General features: G+C 57.3%; 5 protein-coding genes across 5 annotated transcripts; 3 read left to right on the forward strand and 2 right to left on the reverse strand.

The window, feature by feature from the left end:
• Positions 1-1,723: 1,723 nt before the first annotated feature.
• MAM_01181 (subtilisin-like protease PR1D) lies at positions 1,724-2,645 on the forward strand (the record flags this gene model as incomplete). Its single annotated transcript, XM_040819980.1, has 2 exons — positions 1,724-1,979; positions 2,035-2,645. 2 exons carry the CDS (start codon positions 1,724-1,726, stop codon positions 2,643-2,645), a joined length of 867 nt encoding a protein of 288 aa, XP_040681468.1.
• Positions 2,646-9,414: 6,769 nt separating this feature from the next.
• MAM_01182 (uncharacterized protein) lies at positions 9,415-9,972 on the reverse strand (the record flags this gene model as incomplete). Its single annotated transcript, XM_040819981.1, has 1 exon — positions 9,415-9,972. The coding sequence occupies one exon, from the start codon at positions 9,970-9,972 to the stop codon at positions 9,415-9,417; it is 558 nt and encodes a 185-aa protein (XP_040681469.1).
• A 2,876-nt stretch (positions 9,973-12,848) lies between these two features.
• MAM_01183 (CheY-like superfamily) lies at positions 12,849-15,008 on the reverse strand (the record flags this gene model as incomplete). Its single annotated transcript, XM_040819982.1, has 1 exon — positions 12,849-15,008. One exon carries the CDS (start codon positions 15,006-15,008, stop codon positions 12,849-12,851), a length of 2,160 nt encoding a protein of 719 aa, XP_040681470.1.
• A 1,323-nt stretch (positions 15,009-16,331) lies between these two features.
• MAM_01184 (cytochrome P450 phenylacetate 2-hydroxylase) lies at positions 16,332-18,070 on the forward strand (the record flags this gene model as incomplete). The annotated part of the gene is made up of 2 exons (XM_040819983.1): positions 16,332-17,184; positions 17,247-18,070. 2 exons carry the CDS (start codon positions 16,332-16,334, stop codon positions 18,068-18,070), a joined length of 1,677 nt encoding a protein of 558 aa, XP_040681471.1.
• A 1,378-nt stretch (positions 18,071-19,448) lies between these two features.
• On the forward strand, positions 19,449-21,539 carry MAM_01185 (GDPGTP exchange factor Sec2p; the record flags this gene model as incomplete). The annotated part of the gene is made up of 1 exon (XM_040819984.1): positions 19,449-21,539. One exon carries the CDS (start codon positions 19,449-19,451, stop codon positions 21,537-21,539), a length of 2,091 nt encoding a protein of 696 aa, XP_040681472.1.
• Between the last annotated feature and the right edge of the window lie 795 nt (positions 21,540-22,334).

Below are 22,334 nucleotides of genomic sequence, written 5' to 3' on the forward strand. Positions count from 1 at the left end.
AGATTGTATCGTTGTGAGGCAATAAATTAAGTAGACCACATCACGTCTTTTGCCAGTATTTGACAGTTACTGGCTAACAGTACAAGGACGGTAGTTTAATCCGAAATGCAGGCTTGCAAGATAGCAGAAGACCAATCGCGCCCACAACGATAAGTGACACTGCAATTCATGGTGATGTAGGAGCTTGTTAGTGAAGTTGGCTACACCGCCTTTCCGAGGAAGTATCTGTGGGGCCAAGAAAGTATGCGACCAATCAGAAGTGGTAAAAGTCATGCCCGTGTAAGAGTCATGCCCGTGTAGCCAAAGTGTCATGCCCGTGTAGCAATTCCCCCAAAGATATAGTATACAAGAGCATCTACGAATACGCACACACGAAAAACGGGCCTGCCCCAGCTCCAACCACATGTCAAGCATACGTTGTTCCCTTGACGCTATCTGTGGTGAATAGTATCTCTGGCTAAATGCGAGGCGTTGAGTCCCGTCTCGGACTTCCTGACCTGTCTGTTATCCCAGGCTCCTGTTTAGCTTTTTTCAGGCGCGAACAGAGTTCATTCACCGACCGATTTGGCCGAGCGGAGACTCTCGCAGCTCGTTGCCACTGGCGCCTTGCAAAGTAGTTGGCGACAGCAGCCATCTCCTTGATGAGAGTCAGGTTTCGGTTGACGCCGGTGGATGTGCCTGGCCGTTTGTTTCGTCATCCTCGGGTCAACTTGCCAACCAACTACCTAGTCACGACGTATAAACGATGGAGCATCGTTTTTGTGGAGACTTGTCTTTTGCAGGCAAGCAAGACTTGCTTCATGGAGAAGTCCTCAGGGCAGACTTCCAAGCTGGGCTAGGTGAATATAGTTGGGTATGAATCCGTGTACACGCCTGGCACCGGGTTTATGTACACGGTGTGTCGTGTTGTCAGCAGTCCTCGAGGCGCAAGACAAGCAGCAGCCACGGCGTAGACTATTAGCGCATGACTGCCGCATCACCTATTTTCCCGGCTTTCAGTGTATAAATCGAGACATGTCTTGTCGTGGTCTATACAATCCGGGGGCTGAGCCCACCCTCTCAGCTCATCGGACAAAACTCTAAAGTGGTTGACCCGGCGCATCCGAATCGCTGCGGCTGAAGGTCAGCCGACTGCCAAGTCCACCTCCTCGGGGCGGGGGTTGTCCCTCATGCTACTTGGCTTCTTAGCAAGTCGGACGGTAGTCAGATGAACTGACTATCAGACTGCCACACCGGTTGTCGGCATTGACGGGGCCTCGGCTGGGACCAAGCATCGTGGATCGGGGGGGAGGGGCGGTTATGGTGTTGCAATTGATATTCAATCACGGAATCTTCCATAAAACTCAACTCCAGGTGAGAAGGCGCCAGGGGCATGCGAGCTGTGAAGCAATCTCGGGAAGCTGACACTCAGCAGCGGCGATTTGTATCAGACCAGTGAACCTTGAACCCAGCGGTGGCCACAATCCGACGGCGTAGCTCGTCCCATGGCCGCGCGTACAACTGGGATTATCTGACTCCTTGGAGCAGAGAAGCACCGGAATAAACTCTGCTGAGTACGAAGCCCGTGGATCATGCCTGGCGTACGAAACGATGATGAGCTTGCTGGAATAATCACCCGCCGTATCGGGTATAAGTAAATGATTTCGGTCATGCGAGAGAGGGAGAGTCTTTTAACTCAGCCCAAGATATACATTACTTATTAGCCGCTTCTGCCGTTGGAATCATGTTCTTCAAAATCATTGCTGCCGCCGCGTCGGCCCTTGCTTGCCTGTCTGCTGCTGCTGCAGCTCCTGTCCACAGCCGCGCCTCGTCTTCGGCCGTGATTGAAGGAAGCTACATCGTCAGGCTGAAGGAGAATGTTGCTACCGACACCCACATGTCCTGGGTCAGAGGTATCCACGCCAGAAGCAATGGCAAGAATGACCCTGCCGGCGTCGAGCGCGAGTACAACGGCCCGGCGTTCCGGGGCTATGCCGGCCGTTTTGACGAGCAGACAGTAGAAGAGAGCAGTAGCGCCGAGGCATGTCGCCATAGCGTGCACGGGAACCTATGCCTACATTGTTGACAGCGGCGTGAGCACGGCGCACTGGGAGTTCCGGGGAGACAGAGCAGCGAATAGCGTCGTTCTGGCCGGTTTCGCCTGGGCCGTCAACGACATCATCTCCAAGAACAGGCAGGACAGGTCCGTCATCAACCTTTCGCTCGGCGGCTCGTACTCGCAGGCGTGGGACGACGCCATCGAGTCCGCCTTCTCCAACGGCGTGCTGAGCATCGTGGCCGCGGGCAACGGCCAGGTCGACGCCCAAACAACGTCTCCTGCGTCGGCGCCCAACGCCGTTACCGTCGGCGCGGTGGGCAGGTACGGCACCGCCCTGGACCTGTTTGCGCCGGGCGACAACATCTTGTCGGCGGGGAGCGGCAGCGACTCTGCCGTCAGGCTCGACTCCGGCACGTCCATGGCCACGTCATACGTGACCGGGCTGGCCCTCTACGCCATGTCTGTCAACGGCGTCCGGGGGGCCAAGGCTGTCACCAGCCACCTTATTAGCAACTCGGGCAAGAATGTCATTACGGGACCCCTGCGTTGCTCTCCAAATCGCCTGGCGAACAACGGCAACACCATTCAGCGCACGATTGCGAGATAGGTGCCTTTGCGAGGGACAAGGAGGGCGGCTCACACAGCTGCAAATCACCAAGTGAGTCGTCGTCGTCAAGATGATGTATGCAAAGCTTAAAAGGCACCCAGTCCTGTCTGCTGTGCCAGAGGTGGGTTGAGGTTGAGGACACAGAGTCAAGATTCGCTTCGATTGATTTATCTGCCCACTTTTTTTTTTTAATTTTCCACTCCCTCTTTGCCGCATGCATCTGTTTCCTGGAAGCTAATACGTCAATGGCGCCCCAGCAGCCATCTAACAGGCTCTGGCAAGACGTATGTACAAGCGAGAGAAAGGCAGAACGCATGACACTTCTCAAACAACTTCCCCGAGGCCGTTCTTTCCAGGTGTACTTCGTCGTGCGTGTAAGCTAGGATGTGGAACGTGGGAGACAGTAGGGAGAGCCGTTGTTGGAGTTGATCTTGCAGACAGTCCCGGGAGGGCAGCGGCCAGCAAACTAGTAGCATCCATGGTCAGGACAAGCCGTTGATCAAGTCATATTTGAACAGGATACGGAGTACCTACCACCCATTCGCCGCTGGAGTTGCACATTTCCCAAGCTCTAGCACTGCGATTGCATCGATAAGAAGCCTGCCGGCATTTGGCCTCAGAAGTTGAAGCAACAGCGAGGGACGCCAGAGCGGCGGCGACAACGGCGACCAACTTCATCCTTGAGAGTGTTGAGAGTGTCAGTGTCGACAAGGAGTAATGGTATGCTCAGAGTGATGATCAAAGATGTTGGCGGGAGTGAAGACGGCAATGCGGGGTGCAATGGAAGGATAATTTGAGGTCAACCTGGGCGTTGCGCCAAGATTGATTCATTTCCCGAGGCCAAGTTGCCGGGTACTTGTACTTTTGCGCTCGACTATGTAGTTGTAGTTTTGCCGTGGAAACAAACGTCACGCACGTGGCGAATAGATCAAGACATGGACATGGACATGGACATGTATATACTCCGTACGGAGTACCAGTACTTCGCCCGGCTCACCGGTTTCCTGCCAGCCGAATCAGATGGCCCAGTCGAAGCGACAGCTGCAGCTGGCGAGACAACCAGTAGGCAATTGATTAGTAATTGATTTTTGCGCGGCCAGTCGCTTTTTGACGTCTCGCGACTTCTCGTCATAGACTCATTGCTCCCAGGTCATCGGTTGGACCCCATGGCGCCATCTCAAACACCAGACAGGGGACCTTTGCTTTTGCTTCAGCATGTCCCCAGCCCTCGACTCCGTTTCGTCGTCATCGCTCGCATGACGTGCTGCGATGCACAAGGGTTGCGGGCCTCGTCATGCTCTCACTAGCCACACGGGAGCTTGGGCATCCAGGCGCAATGCCCAACATGTCTCAACCCCGTGATGCCTCCGTCATCCGGGTCGGGCTACACAGTAATAGCCCGCGTTGGTCTCCAGGGTTACGGACGGAGCGCCTTTGAGACCCTGCGGTATGGATGGAGGAAGCCGTTTTGAACAAGGACTCGCCCCGTCCAAAGCGCAACCGACGAAGCGGCATGTTCCTGCAGCTTATACCGTGGCCTCCGGCAAATGACCGTCCGAAGTCGGGGGAGCCGCGGGGAATCGCAAAATTTTAATGGGGCCGCAATCCAAACACTCCCGATGTCGACGTCGTCTTGAGTCTTGACTCCTGACTCTTGGCGGCATCTGACATCTGGACTCGGCCTCCTGAGATGGCGCCGGCCTTGTTGGAGACGGACCTCGACGCCCAGACTCTTGTACGTGTTCCATCTGATGGAATGCGGCGTCTTCTACGACACGCACCCGCCGTATCGGGGATCCGGGGACAGATGTCGCCGGGACGAGATCGCGGCAGGCACGGCAACGAAGTTCAGCATCCTGGGCATGAGCACAACATTTTGCGGTGCGGCTTCACGGCCCCTCGACCCGTAGCTGTCCCGGCTGACTTCGCCCAGTTGTTGCATGTTAAGCGGCCGCTGCAGGAACCTTCAATCTCTTCGTGTGCGGGTGGGTTTCCAAGAGATTTGGCCCGGGGCTGGCACTCATGATGCAGACGCTGAACCGGCCGTTCGCGCCTCGGTGCAGATTCTCGGGCTGGTCGCCGGCAAGCGCGCCGGCATGATGATAATCCAGGCGACGCAGTTGATTACCCTTCTGGGCGGGCCAGCAGGGTACATGTGAGCAAGGCCCCGCGCTTCGCGTCAAGCAAAGCCGTGTCGCTGTGCGACTGGGCGCAAGATGCTAATCGTGGCTAGTCTTGTGGTCAATATCATAGCCGGCGAGCTGGTCGAGCCCCTGAGAAGAACGGCGGTGTTTGGCATGCTCCGAGGAGCAATCATGCTCGGCGAGGGAATCGGATACCTTGGTTAGACTTTTTGCTCCCTCGTCCAGCCTCTATCCCGTCAGACCTAGATATTCGGCCCGGGACTTGGACAAGGTACGGAGTAATGAGACATCTACTGTGCATCGTGATTTCACAGCATCAGTGTCATAGTGAACCAACGTGAACTGTCACCCTCTTGACCGCTAGTCTGCGGCATATGGCTCCCCTTGGGCCGCTGTCGTTGTACGGTCCGGTTGGCCGGCCGGTTGATAGCTTCGTCGCTCACGTAAGTGACGGAGAACAGAAGACGCTACTGGAAGAGACAACTTTTCGATTTCCATCTTAACGTACCGTCAGCTATCGCGATTGGGCCCGAGGCTAGTCTTTGATTACTGCGCAGGCACACAGGGCTTCTTTATCGGTCACACCTCAGCGTCGCATTGATGGACCGATACTTGATCTTAGCAAGGCGATATTGCCGGGTAAGATATCATTGAAGCCGGTTCCGGGGCAGCTACGCCGCTGCTCGCTGCAGTCACGCCATTATTTATTATGACCAACTCGTCGTGCGATCTGCACAAGTTGCATGGCGTCACGGGAATCAAGGCGACACGGCGACCCGGCGACTTGCGCCAGCGAGATCGAGCAAATACCGAACAAGGCTCTCCGTCTTGTCTGATCGGCAATCGCTCCGCACCTAAACTAGCCTCGAGCCGGTCCGGTCCATGGCGCATTGCCCTGCCCGCTCTGGCTGTAAAAGGCGACGAGCAACATGTCCGGTGCGGCTGGGATAGGGTCCATATCGACGACAGCAGTTGCGACTCTGCACTGTAACCCACGGCTTCTGGCCAGCTATCATCACCAGGACGGGAAGCGCACGCATGTTGTATGGTTCCTTCTGCGGCCTGGACTCCGCTCCCAGTCGAGAGCTATCCATCCACATGCTACACGAGATTCTTCCAGCAATCAATAATGCTACTGCTACTTGTCGGTGTGCCCAGACGCCGCTCTCACGGGTGGTTGTAGCCCGTGTACATCATGTTGATAAATGTCCTGGTTTCTACCAGACTTTGTTGTTCGACTTGCGGCAAAACGGGACAAGTTGAAATATCTATATGCGTCTTGGAGCATTTAGTATTCTATTCAGGAGGCCACGTAGACCTACAAACATCCTTCGTAGCGCTCCAGCCATCGATACGCAGGCCGGCTTCGTAGCTGAGCGGTGCGTGACAACCTCCATGGTGCGGTGTAACTGCAAGTCGCATTGACTGTGATGAGTTGTGCCACCCATGCCACTTGATTATTGCGCGTAAGGAACTTCCATGCATCCCACACATCATGCGCAATCATGTACTGTACTGGATTTAGGCTAACGAGCCGAGCCCTCGGCTAATCTGAGATGACCCGCGTCAACTTTGCGATTCCACCGGCGTCCACTTGCCACGTGTTGAAAGCCGCCCATGAAACCGTGCTCCTCACCGGTAAAAACAGAGAGCCAACGTCGTTGTTCGTATATTCTTGCAGTTTGTCCCCCCTACGTCGACACACCGGTCGATGGTGGCAATCTTTCTTCCCCGCAAACCGGAAGGATTCAACCCACTAGTAGCAATGAACGACTAAAGGGGCCGTGGCGACCAACGTCGTAACTCGCCGGATAGATTGGTCTCGACTATGGGTCGGGTTGCGAATCGGGCTTCATAGACTATTGGTCAAGTCCAATAGTAGGATTTACGAAGGAGCACTCTCAGAGCACAGCAAGTCATAGATGTAGTTCAAAATCACAGTTAGTGTTGCAACTGGCAAAGATGGGACAGGCACAAAATGGATCATGTATACAAGGCCTGCCTTCTTTTCACTCTTTCCAATCCTTTTCCGAGCCACACCACTCAGATCAAAATCGGCCTTTTCCTCCAAAAGTCCCCTACTCGGCTTGACTATTCTAATGCTCCAAAGTTTCTCGCATACTTCTTGAAACAACTCGGCCTATCCGTTGCAAATATACAACAGAATTTCAACCCAAAACTCCCTACTTCCTCCCTCCACCCAGAGGACACGACCCCCCCCGAGCCGATAGGATAATCATGAAGCTTTGCAGCAGTGGCGCAATTCTTGCCGCGTGCGCACTCACCTTCTTCAAAGTGTGTTGCGATGCTCCAGCTTCGCCCATCGTCATCCCAGCCAGCAATGTCCCAGAATTCTGCGACAGAGCATGGGAGGAGTGGGCAAAGGGCCGGCGCGCCGGTTCCGGCATCCAGTTTGGGACGAATACGGACCGTGCCGTGTCATCGTGTGGTCGGCTTTGCGCAGCCCTTGACGGGGATTGCGTCTCGTCCTCGTCCGGCGGCAGGCGTATTAAAGATACAGACTACATGTGCGGACCCGGAAACCAGTGTGTCCGACGACATGTAGGTAGTGAGTTCCTCGGCTAGCGAGAGCAATTTCGGGGAACACATGGCCAGACGGAGACGTGCGAGGTAGTGTCTATGAGCGTGTACCTGCTAAAGCTGCTTGAGGCCAAGGGCGGACACCATACAGCCTGGTAAGGCATATCGAGAAGCGAGGAACAGTCTAGATGGCGAACTGGGCCAAACACGTGCCGCATCCAACGATGCGAGCTTGCGAGCTTATCACAGATTTACGTCTGGTCCCGCTTGCTTGAGCTCGGAGCGAAGTACGGAAAGAAGTGGGTGAAAGTGCGTCCAGAACTCCAGGTAGAGTAACAGCGCTGCTAGTCGACGCAAGAGAATCGCGAAATTGATGACAAACAATTTTGTCTTGCGTCCTGCCAAAGGATGGATGTTTTCCTTTCCAGCCTGAGTTTCCTGCGTTCCATTTCATTCCACAACTTGGCCTCCCATGGGTCAAGGTGTTGGCCAAATCACATGGAGATGGGTTTCCTCGCAAGCCTGCCATGTGACAAGAGCTGCAATGACACTCGTAAAAGTGTCCCGTATGACGTGAGGTGAGGCACGGAGCAGGTGCACTAAATCAAGACGTGAGCAAGTGCAAAGTGTGCCTCACAGAGCAACAGCGTGGCGTATTGCAAAGCCAAGTAAGCTGCCGAGGGGAGAGCTAGACGAGTAATCTCTGCCCCAGCGATGTAGCGTAGCTTAAGGGGTAGTCTGACCCGAGGCTGCCGGGAACCAAGAGGTTTAGGGTTCCTGAATTTGACGGACTCGACCAACAAGCACTACATATACTACAGGGTGTCCATGTGTGTAGCCCGACTACATGAGGGCGGCATCAATGGGTCTAGACGCGTTGGGCCGTTGTGCCTCGCGCCCTACGAGGGCATCGACCGTCATAGCTGCAACCTTTGTGCATTGCAGTTAGTCGCTGCTAGATGCTCTTTGACCGCAGTCCCGTGCAACAAGTGTCATCAGACATCCCGGCGCGCATCCAGGTCCGGACTAGACAACCACAATGCCAGCCTAGAACGGATTTTCCAATGACGAGCAGATCGGTGACATACCAGCCAGTCGCGAGAAACACGAGCTTATCCGCTGCTCCAAAACGGCCCAGGGTGGCTCTAGCTTGCAACGTGACCAGGACGGCCTATCATGACCCGGTTGTCATCAATAGCGAAGCCGCCACGCGCGCTCAGACGCCCGGCTGCACGGAAAGGCCAAGGATGCAAGTCACAGAGATGTCTTCGGCGCCCAACGCAGGATACTGCAACGCGGAGAGTGTGCAGGAGATTCAAGGCGGCAGCTGCACAACGGCGTACGGCAAGAAGACGGATATTCGAAAGAGCGACCGCACAGTACTCCCCGTGCGTACGGGCCCGGCCCGGACGACCGACAACGCGGGCCGGTGGAGCACGACACGCTCCGGCCGGCCCCGCACACGCCGCACGGAGCCCCGGCGCGGCAGCGGTCCCAAGGACAAGGAGCCGGTCCTGCACGTCGTGTTCGTTCGGATACTAGCAACCACGGACATTACAACACGAGGCGCCAGACTAGTGGGAGCATCTTGCTGGGCGCTACCTTTGAACAGGCAGGGAAGACGCCTCTCATCTGGCGACCAAGTATATAAGATTACTGCTACTAGTAGCTATGTTATAATAATGCTTATAAGAAATAAACATGCACAAACAAGGCTGCAGTCGAAAACGCAAGGAGCACCGAGTCCGCAGACTAGTGGGAGCATCTTGCTGGGCGCTTCCTTTGAACAGGCAGGGAAGACGCCCCTCATCTGGCGACCAAGTATACAAGATTACTACCACCAGTAGCTATATTACGATAATGCTTATGAGAAACGAACACGCACAAACAAGACTGCAGTCGAAAACGCAAGGAGAACCGTGTCCGCGGCCCAACGGCACAACAGCCCAAGCGCGTCAACAATGCACCGACTCAGAAGCAGAGCACCCGCAGAGCATGGCTCGCAAAGCACGATTTCTCAATCTCAACCCTCGAACAGAACAGACTCTCTCTCTGCCCGCCACCCCCGAGACCCCCACACGCAGTCACCCACTCGAATTGTCGACCGGCAGCCGCGCCGTGATCTCCTCCGTTTCAATAGCCAAGGAGGTTTCCCGAGCCCGCCATATGTCCCACCCCGTCGAGGTCACCACCTCGGTCCTGGGCACGCCCGCGACGCTCCTCCCTGCGGAGCGAGCGTGCGCTGATTCATCGCCCCGCGCCGCCTCGGCATCTTTGCACACAACGCCCGCCGCGCAAGCTCGATCCGTCGTCGACGGCGTCAAGTCCGGCGGCGGCCCGTCGCGAGCTGGACCGTCCGAGGCTCCCGCGGAGCTTCTGCGCCTCGGCAGCGTGGCGGCTCGCGGGGGCCCCGTGACACCCGAAGACGGGGATAGCCGGGCCGAGTCTCGGACGGGCCCGGGGAGCGAGTATCGACGCTCGTCGTGGCGTTTCTGGAAAATGTCGGACCGTTTCATGGCCAAGCTGTGCTCTATGTCTTGCAGATGGCATCGTTCGGAGCAGTAGTCCGACTCGAAGACCTGGTTGTCGCACCCGAGGCAGAAGGACGCGGCCCAGCTGGAAGTCACGGTGCCGGTCGCCATAAGTGAAGCCCGATGGTATCCAGCGTGACATTTAAATATGACAATGGCCAAGGATGGAATTTTTTTTTAAGAAAAAAAAATCTCTCTTTTTATCCCCCCCTTTCCGTGCAATGTAGAGAGCAAGAGCAACGTTCATCGAGGACGCGGAAACGGCTCCTCCTCGCTCGACTTGATACAAATTGGTTTTTGGGAGCATGGATAAGATGCTGTAGTGGCGAGGTCAAGCTCGACTTCAGGACTTCCGCTTACACCAGAAACGCGGACCTGGTTCATCACATGGATGTGAACCAGGGTTCCGTGGGCGTTTGAGAGGGCGCAGTTGTAAGGGCTGCAATGAAGTCGCAGGCTGCGGCGGCACCGCGATTGCCGGCACATACGCGGCTTCTTTGGTCTTGCAGGTATTTCTGTGGCATACAACGCTGGGGCATGCAGCATGTTGCGCATCACCAACATGTTTGCTGCCGACATTGGGCTAGCCCGTGCAACCTGACGCGGGAACTTGTACATGTACAAAAATGTTCCCCGCGGTCTGCCAAGTCGTCTCCAGGGAGCTGATGAGTTTGGGACACGGCAAGGTGAGAAAACTGGAGGAACTGGAGCGACTCAAACTGCCCGAGCCTGTACAATACAGACCCCAACACCGCAAACAGAGCTGGGATTCCAACAGCCGGCAACCAGGATTCTGAGCGCCGGCGAATACACACACACACACACACACACATATATATATATATATACATATATATACACATACCATCGTGCCAGGGCATGCGTGGTGGCCCATGACATCATGTGGTGCCGGGTGCTGCAGCGGATCGAGATGGAAATAAAGCAAAACCAGCACCGACTACACTCAACCAACCCGTGTCATGTACGCAAAGCGGCGCCTTCAGCCCAGTGGTCGCCTGAAGCAGGGACAGCAGAGCGCTCCTGGCCTCGCTGCCGTGCTGCCACATCGACAACACCAGCTCATGGGCGGGCATATATACTCCGTGCAGAAGGCAGAATTCCAACGCACGATCAACAATAGGCCACCCGGCCAGTGCTCTTCGGTCACTCTCCGAAAAAGTAGCCCTGATGCTCCTCCGCCTGACACCCACACCCACGTTTTGATGGACCGCGGAAGCAGGGCGGGCGGTTGGCGTACATGCTGGACCCAGACTTTGATTCTGCTCTGTGTGCAGTTGAGGTCCGGAAACACAGGGTGAATAGCTGCTCACAGCCAGTCAGTCACTGCCAGGATTCTCCAAAGCCGGCGTTGCAAATGGCGCATCTAGCGGAGTCATGTAACAGGGTGACGACGAAGTGGACTGAGGTTCGACGAGAGGCCAATATAGTTGTGACACTTTGCACTCAACTTTTGGCACATAATCATTCGTCCGCCATGGACTTGGAGGGATGCGCAATATCGTCCGCAGGGAAAGGAGTTACGCACATCGCCGGGCCAAAGAGGAAGCCCAGCAGCCTCGCCTGCACAAAGGCAATTCCTCTCCTGACAGCAGTTCCCATGAATCGGCAAATTGGCGGGAAGATCGATTAGAGGTTGCTTCGCAGAGGCCATACCAACGGGCACCGTCCTGTCGCCTCATCTTCTGCACCAGCTGCGACGCAGCCTGCGACGACGCACCCGCATGCCAGCATCCCCTTCCGGTATCTCATTTACTGAGATATATCAAAGATTCCCCTACCAAACCCAAGCCACCCAGCAAGGCCCACGTAGGCTGCGTCCATCCTGTCGTTTAGAACCAAAGCCTACCTCGCACCTCCCGGTGCTCCAAGCCCTTCCCATTCGACGCCAAGAAAAGCCACTCGAGAGCCCAGTCAAGTCATTCATTCCGACAGGGCTGCACAGGCAAGGCATCTTCCCAAGGTTGCTAGCTCTGCCTCAGCATGTAACCAAGGTCCAAATCGGTCTATTCGAACGGTCTCGCGCGCCGTCGTAGTGTATGTCTCGTCTTGTAACGACTCGGATGCCAGGGTCCAGGATCGAGAGGCGTGCAATACTAATGCTTTGTATGTCCAAAAGGCGATTTGACAGCGCCGCCGACTGTACACCCGGACTGGTTAGTACGGCGAGTATGTATGCTGCCGGCAAAGACACCGGTCTGGACATGAAAAAAAAAAGGGGGATTTGACATGGTCGAGTTTGGACTGCCGCGGCCACAAATGCCAAACCAGCCCAACTCACCATACGTTTGCTCACCTTGTACATCTAAACTCGACCCGCGCGCCCGTTGGCATGGCACGCACATGTCTTGCTTATTCCAGCATCAAAAGACCTGTTGACATCTACGTTTGATTGCTGATCTTGTAATACACAGCCCTTGCAGGCGGGCATTCAAGGCAAAATAGCGCCTCCGCCCCCAAACGACCAAACGCCCGCACGGCTGAGCGTCAAGCAAAGGCCACGTCCGTCGATAGCGACACCAGGCCAAACAGCCGACAATCTTCGGGCGCGCTGGATTCGACGTGGCGCTGCCGTTTGAACACTGTCCCCTCAACGCCAACCGACGCCACTGCGCGTGGTTCCCACCTTTTTTTTGGGGGGGGGAGGCATATTGGTTATTCTTGATGCCGGGTTGCTGGCATTCGACGCGAAATCGCTTTCCACGGTCCCTCCAACACGGGCTGGCATTTAACCACCAACGTGGCGCTCGTAGCGCTACACCACAGTACTATCGACAGCCATCGAGGGAGCTGCAGGACAAGGAAGGCGCCGGGCTCATGCCCTGGCGCAAAATCCTGGCCCATACAGGCGCGTGTTCCTAGCCAGAGCCAGGAATAGGCGTTTTGAGCAGCGGCATCATGCCGTCGACCAAAGGGGAACCCAAGGGTAAAGGGACAGCGCCAGCGTGGCCGAGTCTGGTGGCAGACGCTCACCCGCCGCTGCAAACCTGGGAAGTAGAGGGCTCGGAGGGGGGCATGGGCGGCGCTTCAAGCAGGTCCATGGCCATGGCCATGCTCGACTCAACGGCATGCTGCTTCATCGGGTCCAGCCACAGCAGTAGCTTCTGCAGCAGCAGGTTCCTGCTGACCGGCTTCGGGACGTAGTCGTCCATGCCAGACTGCATGCACTTCTCCTTGTAGCCGCGCAGGGCGTTTGCCGTCATGGCCAGAATGGGCACGTGGCTGCCGAGGCGGCGGATGTGCGCAGTGGCCTCGAAGCCGTCCATGACGGGCATGCTGACGTCCATCATGACCAGGTCAAACTTGTCGGGCGAGCCGGTGAGCGCCGACACCGCCTGGGCGCCGTCGGGGGCGACGGCAATGTTCTTGAGCCCGAAGGACTGCAGCATGCCCACCAGGACCTTCTGGTTGATGATGTTGTCCTCGGCGACCAGGATGCGCGTCGTGGCCCCGACTTCCTTGAGTCGGTCCAGCACCGCGGCCGAGTTCTTGTTTCCCGCCATGGCCGGCAAGGGCGTCTTGTCCGCAGCCTCCTGCGGCTCGCTGGCCGTCGTCGCCGCCGCCGCCGCCGCCGCCGCCGCCTTGTCGAGCCTGACGGCGAACCAGAATACGCTGCCGCGGCACTCAGAGTTGGGTCTGTATCCCAGGTCGCCGCCCATCAAGACGGCCAGGGACTTGGCGATGGACAGGCCCAGGCCTGTGCCTTGGAAGCGCTTCTTGATGGACACCTCGGACTGCATAAAGGGCTGGAACAGCTTCTTGGCATCGCTGGTCTTGACGCCGATGCCAGAGTCGGCCACCTCGGTGAGGATGGAGTAGGCCGTGTCCGTCTCTTCCCTGACGGAGCACGACACGGATATGTAGCCTGCGCTCGTAAACTTGGCGGCGTTGTCAATGATGTTCTGCATGATCTGGCGGAAGCGAAGCTGGTCGCCTCGCACCCGTCTCGGCAAGTTGGGCGCCAGATGCAACTTGATGTGGACGCCGGGCACGACGGTGGTGCGCGCGGTGCGGATCACGGAGGCCACCACGTCGCCGACGCCGAAGACGTCGGAGGTGATGGAGAAGGTGCCCGAGGCGAGCTTGGAGTAGTCCAGGATGCTGTTGATGACGCCGAGCAGCACCTGGCCCGACTCGGCAATGATGTTGGCCGTCTCGCGCTGGTCCTCGGACAGGTTGGTGTCGAGCAGCAGCGAGCAGGCCGAGAGCAGGCCGTGCATGGGCGTCCGGATCTCGTGGCTCACGTTGGCGAGGAAGTCGTTCTTGAGCTTGGAGCTCTCCTCGTAGGCGTCGATGAGGCGCAGCTCGCTCTCCCGCCGCTCCGTCAGGTCGCGCGTGACCTTGCCGAAGCCGATGTGCACGCCGTTGCGGTAGAGAGCCGTGATGACCACGTTGGCCCAGAACCTGCTGCCGTCCTTGCGGTAGCGCCATCCCTCGTCCTCGACGCGGCCCTGGCGCAGGCACGTCATCAGCTCCTTCTCCGGCTTCCCGGCGCGCAGGTCGGCCTGGCCGTAAAAGGTGGAAAAGTGCCGGCCGACAATGTCCTCCCTCTGGAAGCCCTTGAGCAGCTCGGCGCCTGCGTTCCACGTCGCCACGTAGCCGCGCGTGTCGAGGAGGAAGATGGCGTAGTCCTTGACGGTGTCGACGAGGAGCCGGAACATGTCGTCGACCATGCGGTCGCAGAGGTAGCCGTCGATGCCGGAAACCTTGGCGTGTCGGTGCTCGTCCGTGTCGAACTCGAGCACCAGGAACTGCAGCTGCTCGCCCTTGAATATCGGCACGATTCGCGCCGACCAAGACACGGCGCCCTGGTGGTAGGCGTTGGGACACAGGGCCAAGGCCCGGCCGGCCACGGCATTCTCGATTGCGCTGGCAAGCGGTATGCGGTCGAAGCGCTCGAGCGGCGAGCCCCCGTAGAGGACGACGAAAACGTTGTTGCCGACGAGATCGTTGACGTCGCGGTCCCACCTGCTCGCGATGCTCTGGGACGCTTTGCGGATGCGGTGGGTTGGAGACACGACGAGAGTCGGGACCGGGGACACGTCCCAAAACGAGTCGAGGCCCATCTCTCCGCAGTCCGCAACAGCCTGCTTGGAGCTGCCTCGGGCTGGAAGCAATGTTTTCTGCATGGCGAGTGGCTATCACAAGACGGTCGGGTCGAGCCAGGTCAACATGACATGCTGGGAAAGAGACGGCACCGAGGTGAAGATTAGCTCCGTCTCGCGACCCGTGGACGGGCACACGTACGTATGTATTATTAGCCCGAGTATGGTGACTTGGTGCTTGTCCAATTCGGCATGAACTTTCTCAGCTGTTTTACATCAATGGCGGGCGCCACAAGAAAGCCTCTTGCGTGTGGCGGCGGAGACTCTGGTCCGGCGCAAACCAAACCGGCATCTCACCATAACTTTGGCACGAACTGCGCCGTCGCTAATTGTGAGGCTTTGCCGCGGTGAGACAGCCTTGGTCGTCGTGGGCATCATGTTTGAGTAGAGATGAGATGGAGCCTGGACTGTCAGGTTGCCGTGGGAAGCCTGGGTAGGCAGTCACGACTCACGACTCACGACTCACCAGCCTCGCCTCCGCAGCCAAAGCAGAAGGAGCGAACGGCACGTCGTGTACTCCGTAGTAACTTGTCATATAGTTGCGTTGCTGCCCTGCTGAGACTGGCCCTTCAGCTTCGACATTCAAGTGAAGTGTCTCAACCTCCTTGCATCGTCTGTGCTTTTGCCTCTCTTCTTCTCCGGCCTTGCCGCCTTTCGTCTGGTACGGAGTACGTACTTGACCTGTCGTACTCCGTGCGCACTTGGATTTTACCAGGCAATGGGCATTGAGCAACAGAGCAAAGCCATCAAGGCTAGGAGCTGGTTCTCCGTACTACTCCGCCGTACTGCTACTATACTACTAGCACATTCAGACACAGGGAACAAGCCTCTTCGGCACGGACTCCGGAGACATGTCATGTCAGCATGGTTGCATCCTTGTGTCGCAATCTGTCTTCCCCGCGTTTCTGTTCTGTCCCGTCAAACCAGCATGCCAGTTACCATGTAGTAAGTGACAGAATAACTTCTGCGTCATGACAAGCCGACCGTCCGCATTTCCTTGAAACGGCCGGAACCGCGCTTCCGATTGCCATTACTTCTACGACCGAGCTGCGGTGGCCGCCGCTTCACCCGTCACTCGTCGACGACTCTACGGGTAGCGTCTTGATTGAGGTTGATGTCGTATAGTGAGTGGGTGAAGCGACCTTTTGTGACCCTCGAATCTCCCGTCAGATTAGAAAGTAGTACCGGGTCGGGCGGGCGAACGAGCATTTCCGGGCTCCCTCGTCCCACCTCCGGTCGTCTTTTTTCTTTCAATTCTTTGGTAAATGTCGTCAATTCGCCCTGCAACATGCCCCCTTGCCTGACTCACAAAAAGCGTCGGGTTTTGCAAAATCAAGGGACAACACCATGTCGTACCCCGTCGTGGCGCTCGGCGTCGTCGCCGCCCTCTACCTCGTGGTCCGATACCTCAACGCGACCGATATCCCCAAGATCAAGGGCCTGCCCGAGATTCCGGGCGTCCCCATACTCGGCAATCTGATTGAGCTGGGCACAGATCATGCGCGGGTTGCGCAGCGATGGGCGCGCAAGCATGGGCCCGTCTTCCAGACCCGGCTGGGGAACCGCCGCGTCGTCTTTGTCAACTCATACGAAACCGTCAAGCACTTCTGGATCACTCACCAGTCGGCCCTCATATCCCGGCCCATGTTCCACACCTTTCACTCGGTCGTGTCGTCGTCGCAGGGATTCACCATTGGCACCTCGCCCTGGGACGAGTCGTGCAAGCGACGCAGAAAGGCCGCCGCCACCGCTCTCAACCGCCCGGCCACGCAGTCATACATGCCCATTCTCGATCTCGAATCCACCGTGAGCATCAAGGAGCTTCTCGACGACTGCAGGGGCGGCACCCGGCCCGTAGACCCCATCGCCTACATCGCCCGCTTCGCCCTCAACACGTCGCTCACGCTCAACTACGGCTTCCGCATCGACGGGACGGTCGACAGTCAACTCCTCAACGAAGTCACCCACGTGGAGCGCGAGATTTCCAACTTTCGGTCCACGAGCAATAACTGGCAAGACTATGTGCCCCTGCTGCGGCTGTGGAGTGCGCGGAACTCGTCGGCCGACGAGTATCGACGACGGCGTGACAAGTATCTGACCGACATGCTGGACCATCTCAAGCGTGAGATTGCAAAGGGCACGGATAAGCCTTGCATTACGGGACACATCTTGAAGGATCCAGAGGCAACGTTGAACCTTGGTATGTCCTGCGCCTCCCCAGACGTGTGTCGTCGATACTGATGGATGGGGGTGTGGTTGCAGCCGAGGTCAAGTCGATTTGCCTGACCATGGTCTCTGCTGGACTCGATACCGTGCCCGGCAATATCATCATGGGCATGGCATTCCTCTCCACAGAGCAAGGGCAGGCGGTGCAAGCCAAGGCCCTCCAGGCCATCCAAGACGTGTACCCCGAGGGCGACTCATGGGAAAAATGCCTAGTGGAGGAGAAGGTGCCCTACGTCACTGCCTTGGTCAAGGAAGTGCTCCGATACTGGACAGTGATACCGATTTGTCTTCCCCGCACCAGTATTCGCGATATTCCTTACCAAGACACTGTGATTCCCGCGGGAACGACGTTTTTCATGGTGAGTGGTGTTACTGTCGGCTGGCCGTGCTTTCCTTGTCTGCGTCTCTCTCTTGTCTCTCCCGCCTTTTTCTCTCTTCGTCATCAATGCGAGCTAATGCGGCGGTGCTTTGGGTGGGGGGGCCAGAACGCCTACGCCGCCGACTACGACAACGAGCGCTTCAAGATGCCCGACAAGTTCATCCCCGAGCGATTCTTGCAGGACACCGAGGTCGGCACGCCGCATTATGCGTACGGCGCAGGGTCTCGCATGTGCGTAGGGTCGCATCTCGCGAACCGAGAGCTGTACACGGCGTATATTCGCCTCATCACGGCGTTTGAAATGTTGCCGTCGGAGAATGTCGAGGACGCGCCTTGCATGGACTGCATCGAGTGCAACGCCACGCCCACGTCGTTGACGCTGGACCCGAAGCCGTTCAAGATTGGCCTGAGGCCGCGATCAGAGGCCAAGCTGAGGCAGTGGATTGCGGAAGCAGAGGAGCGAACGGCACATTTGAGGTAGTGAGGACAACTAGGCTGTGTACATGCGGAGTAGATGAATAATAGCATTTTACCAGCATCAGCAGTACGGAACATGAACAATAAGATGCGACGGCCAATTAACACTTACTGTTTTGTCGTGGCCCCAAGACGGGTCAATGCACGAGGAGGAGCGGCTACGTGCCGGCCAGTAGCCGCCCCAGGCAGCGCGGCGTGGCTGTGCCTGAGCCCACCGGTCGAGCTTTGCTGCTCAGCAATCATATCCATCCATGAGTCCATGACGCTTCTCGTGGACCAGGGACCCATGGCAAAACGGCCCATGACAATAGCCCGTGATAGCCCGGCAACCGGGGTGTGCTCGTTTCCCAGCCGCAAGCCGACAGAGGCGAAAATTGATGCCGTCAATTCTTGATCCGAGCGACGTTGACGGTAATGGGTGTGAGCATCGCGACGATGAGATGGACTCGATGTTTCGCGTGTAGGCGCTTGGCCTGCAGCGTTCTGAACTTCTGTGCTTGCTGTCTCCAGTCAAGTCCGAGCGCCGCCAAGCCGGTCCTTGTGCCAGACTCCCAGCCATCTGGGCCCTAGGACGCAGAAGAGAGCACCGGGGCACCGGGGCAGCGGGGGGCCGTTGAGTCTTGACCAAACTGCCCAGATGCGCTGCGCTGCACGTGGCCCAGGCCGGCGTCTGCCTTGAAATGTTTCGTCACGTCACCGTTGAATCAGTTGCAATCCTCTGCCTGCCTCATCCTCATCCCACCCGCCCGATTCTCTGCGCTGGCCTCGCACGCCTCCTCCGGCCTGCTGCCGCGTGCAACCCGTTGTCGGCCCAAAACCAATTGACCGGAGACGAAGAAGAAGAAAGACAGAGAGGAAAAAAAAAAAAAAAACACCCACCGCCGTCAAACCTTGCTTGACGACTTAGCCTCGAGGTGGCTGCAGTTTGCTTCGTGCGACGCCGTTTGGCTCCTCGCAAGATTCGGCCTGGTCCAAGCTAAAGGCTTGTCGGCGTGCGGAGTAGCGTAAAAAGGCAGTCGCCAATCAGTTCATGCCTCACGCTCCTGCTGCCTTGCTCCGAAACCTTGGACGACGTCTTCCCATCTTCATTGCCGCACCACTCACCCTCACAGCTGTTGCTGTGTCTACCTTTCTCTCTGCCCTGTGCCTGTGGCCATGGAATCGTAAGTTCTCCCTGCCGCGTCCCGTCCCTTCCATCTTGGGCTCTCGTTGCCTGCCCACTGCTCTCGACGTCCCGCGTCGCCGAGTCTGGTGTCTCAACCTGGAACCTGGAACCTGGAACCTAGGCCTCCCTCGACGCGAGCGGCAGGATACAATGTATACCGTAGTTGTGGACATTGGCCTCCATATGGAGACGATTTAGTTATTTGCGAGCCTAGACCATGGCCGTGGCTAACCACTTACTCAGCTTCGTCTACGCCGCCGGCTGGCCACAACACCACCAAGCGTCCTCTCGACCTTCCTCTCGACCTTCCGCTGGTCCGTCTCCCCTTGGCCATTTGCGCTCCCTGTCGCCCGTTGCCGCCACAACCCAGTCCACGCCGCCCTCTCCGACGCAGCAAAAGACTCGTCTACCTCTCAAATCACCATCCACCTCGCAGCTTCGCACCATTTCCCTCGCAGCCTCCCGTTCCGCCCCCGTCCTCGACGATGAGATGAGCACCCTGCCCGATCCGCGGAGTCGCGCCAAAAGCCCGGCCAACGACAACGCCGAGCCGGGTTCCAGTCGCCATCCTGACCTCGATGATGAAGTCGCCACTCTGAGCACGAAACTCATCAACGCCATCAACTACCAGACCGTTCTCGATGACACCCTCACGGCGACCCGGCACGAGTTGTCCGCAGCCAAGGACCGCATACGGGAGCTAGAGTCTCAGAATTCCTCGATGCGGGACACCCTTCAGGGCGATGTTTGGGTTCGTCGATCAACCCTGGACGCAGAGAAAAAGGCCCTTGCCATGGAAAAGAAGGCCATGCAGGCCAAACTAGACGCAGAAACCGCCCGGCGTCTTGACACCGAAAAGGACAAGAGGAAGATCGAACAAGAACTGGAGAACCTTACCACGGCCCTGTTTGAGGAGGCAAACAAAATGGTCATTGGGGCCAAGGAAGAGGCGCAGGTCCAGCACGAGGCCTTGCGGCGCAAGATTGATCAGCTCAAGGCCCAGCTTGCTGATTCGGAGGGACTCTTGAAATCCCAGCAGGAGCAACTCTCCGAGCTGAAAAGCGTCATGGAGACGATGGCTTCTGAGCACGACGAGCAGACGAATGGCACAGCACCGCCGTCTCCGGGCGTCGTCAGGTTCGACCATGAATACGATGACAGAGCGGTTCCGTATTCACCCGACCTCGTCTCCCCTTCCACGGATTCATTCGCCCCGTGCTCGCCCTTGATTTTGTCGCATCTCATTCAGCCCGCTCTGCGGACCGACCTCCCGGTATTCGACGATTTCATGAGTCTGGTCAGACTGTCCCACAGCAGGCATTCCGCTAGTAGGATCTCCTCGGGATCGCTGGGAGGCATCAACGCCCTTGCACTGGGCCTCGGTGGTTCTACGTCGAGCGCCCATCCCTCCAACGCCTCCACCTCTTCGCTCAGCGCCTCCACGCCGGCCGACAAGAGCGCTCCGCAATCGCCAAACACCCCAGCATCGACAGCAAGCGCAAGCGCGGGCTCAAGCGGCGTGCCGCTTCCTGCGCTCAAGGAGACTCGGTTTTACAAGAGGGCGCTGACCGAGGACATTGAGCCGACCCTGCGTCTCGACATCGCCCCTGGTCTCTCGTGGCTTGCCCGCCGCACCGTGCTCAACTCGATTGCAGAGGGGTCTCTGGTCGTCGAACCAATCCCGGCCGGCGCAACGTGCAATGCTAGCACTGCTAAGCCGCAGATGCAACCTTGCTCCCTTTGTGGGGAGTCGAGAAAGGACTCTCAGTACTTGCGAAACCACCGATTCAGGACTAGCGAGGCGGATTCGGCCCAGAGGTATCCGCTTTGCAATTATTGTTTGAACAGAGTTCGCTCCACCTGCGACTACATTGGCTTTCTACGCATGATCAAGGACGGCCACTGGCGAGCAGACGACGAGGACCAGGAGAAGGCGGCCTGGGAAGAGAGCGTGCGGCTTCGAGATCAGATGTTCTGGGCACGCATCGGAGGCGGCGTCGTCCCTGCCTCTCCCGGCCACGCTGATGACGAAGCGGGCCAGGAAGCCAAGGTCGGTCGACACCCGGAGTCGTCGTCCGGCGGCGCGTCCGAACCAGCGCACTCGTCGGAAAAGAAGGTTGTGTGCTGCTCTACGCCAAAGCACCGCACCCACGACGAGGTCCACTCATCCGCATCCGCGCCCGCCACCCTCGAACCCCACACTCCCCCCGAACAGACTGACGGCGGACGCATTTCCGTACACTCTGCCGGCTCGAATGGAACTGGAACCAGCAACTCTGACAGCACCACGCGACAGTCTGCGGAATAAACCGAAAAAGCCGTCGCACTTGGCATCCAGACACGTGGCGAATCACAGCCCGCCCCTGTTTGTTTCTACCCAGGTTTTTGCATTCATGACGACACGTCATGCATAACTCTATTGTTAATGGGACGGACGCGGTGCACTTGCACGAGGGCGGCGTTTGGACGGAAACGAGGGACTCTTTTCATGACCACGGGTTTTTCTTTTTTTTTTTTTTTTCCTCTTTTTTGTTCTTGTCTGTTTTTGTTTTTCGCGGGTAAACAGACACACGGGCGGAATTGCAGCACACGACGAATGCGAATGCATAGGACGGAGTCTGGACAGGCATACAGAAATTATTTTTTTGCTTTAATGCACGGGCTTACCGCTGGCCACGGCGTCAATTCTTGCCCATTGCACCTGATGACGTGGCTTTCCGAAGCTGCTGCGTTTCGTCGTGAGCATGAAGTCGAGTCCACCTTGTTTCTCCACCTTGATCAACGATGCTTTCGGGGCTGGCTACGTCGAGAAATGCAGTCAATGATACTAGGGCAAGGGTCCGCGGGCCCAGAGCCGGACGCGTAAATTGCTGCGACACGTCGCATTGAGCAGAGTCTTCATACCAAATACGTAATTCCATTTGACTGCAGCCAAGATACATGCGAAACAAGGATCCTTTGTTTCTCCCTGCCCCTCCATCCATTTTCATCCTTCAACGTCGCCTATTTTTAGGGCCCTTTCGAGCCCATGGCCGCGCTCGCCCACTCACTAAACAGAATAACTTTGTCCGCGCCATTTGTGCCTCGTACTGCGTCGTCAAAT

The sequence above is a fragment of the Metarhizium album genome, assembly GCF_000804445.1.
Source record: "Metarhizium album ARSEF 1941 chromosome Unknown scaffold_2, whole genome shotgun sequence".
In the NCBI taxonomy this organism is placed as follows: Eukaryota; Fungi; Ascomycota; class Sordariomycetes; order Hypocreales; family Clavicipitaceae; genus Metarhizium; species Metarhizium album.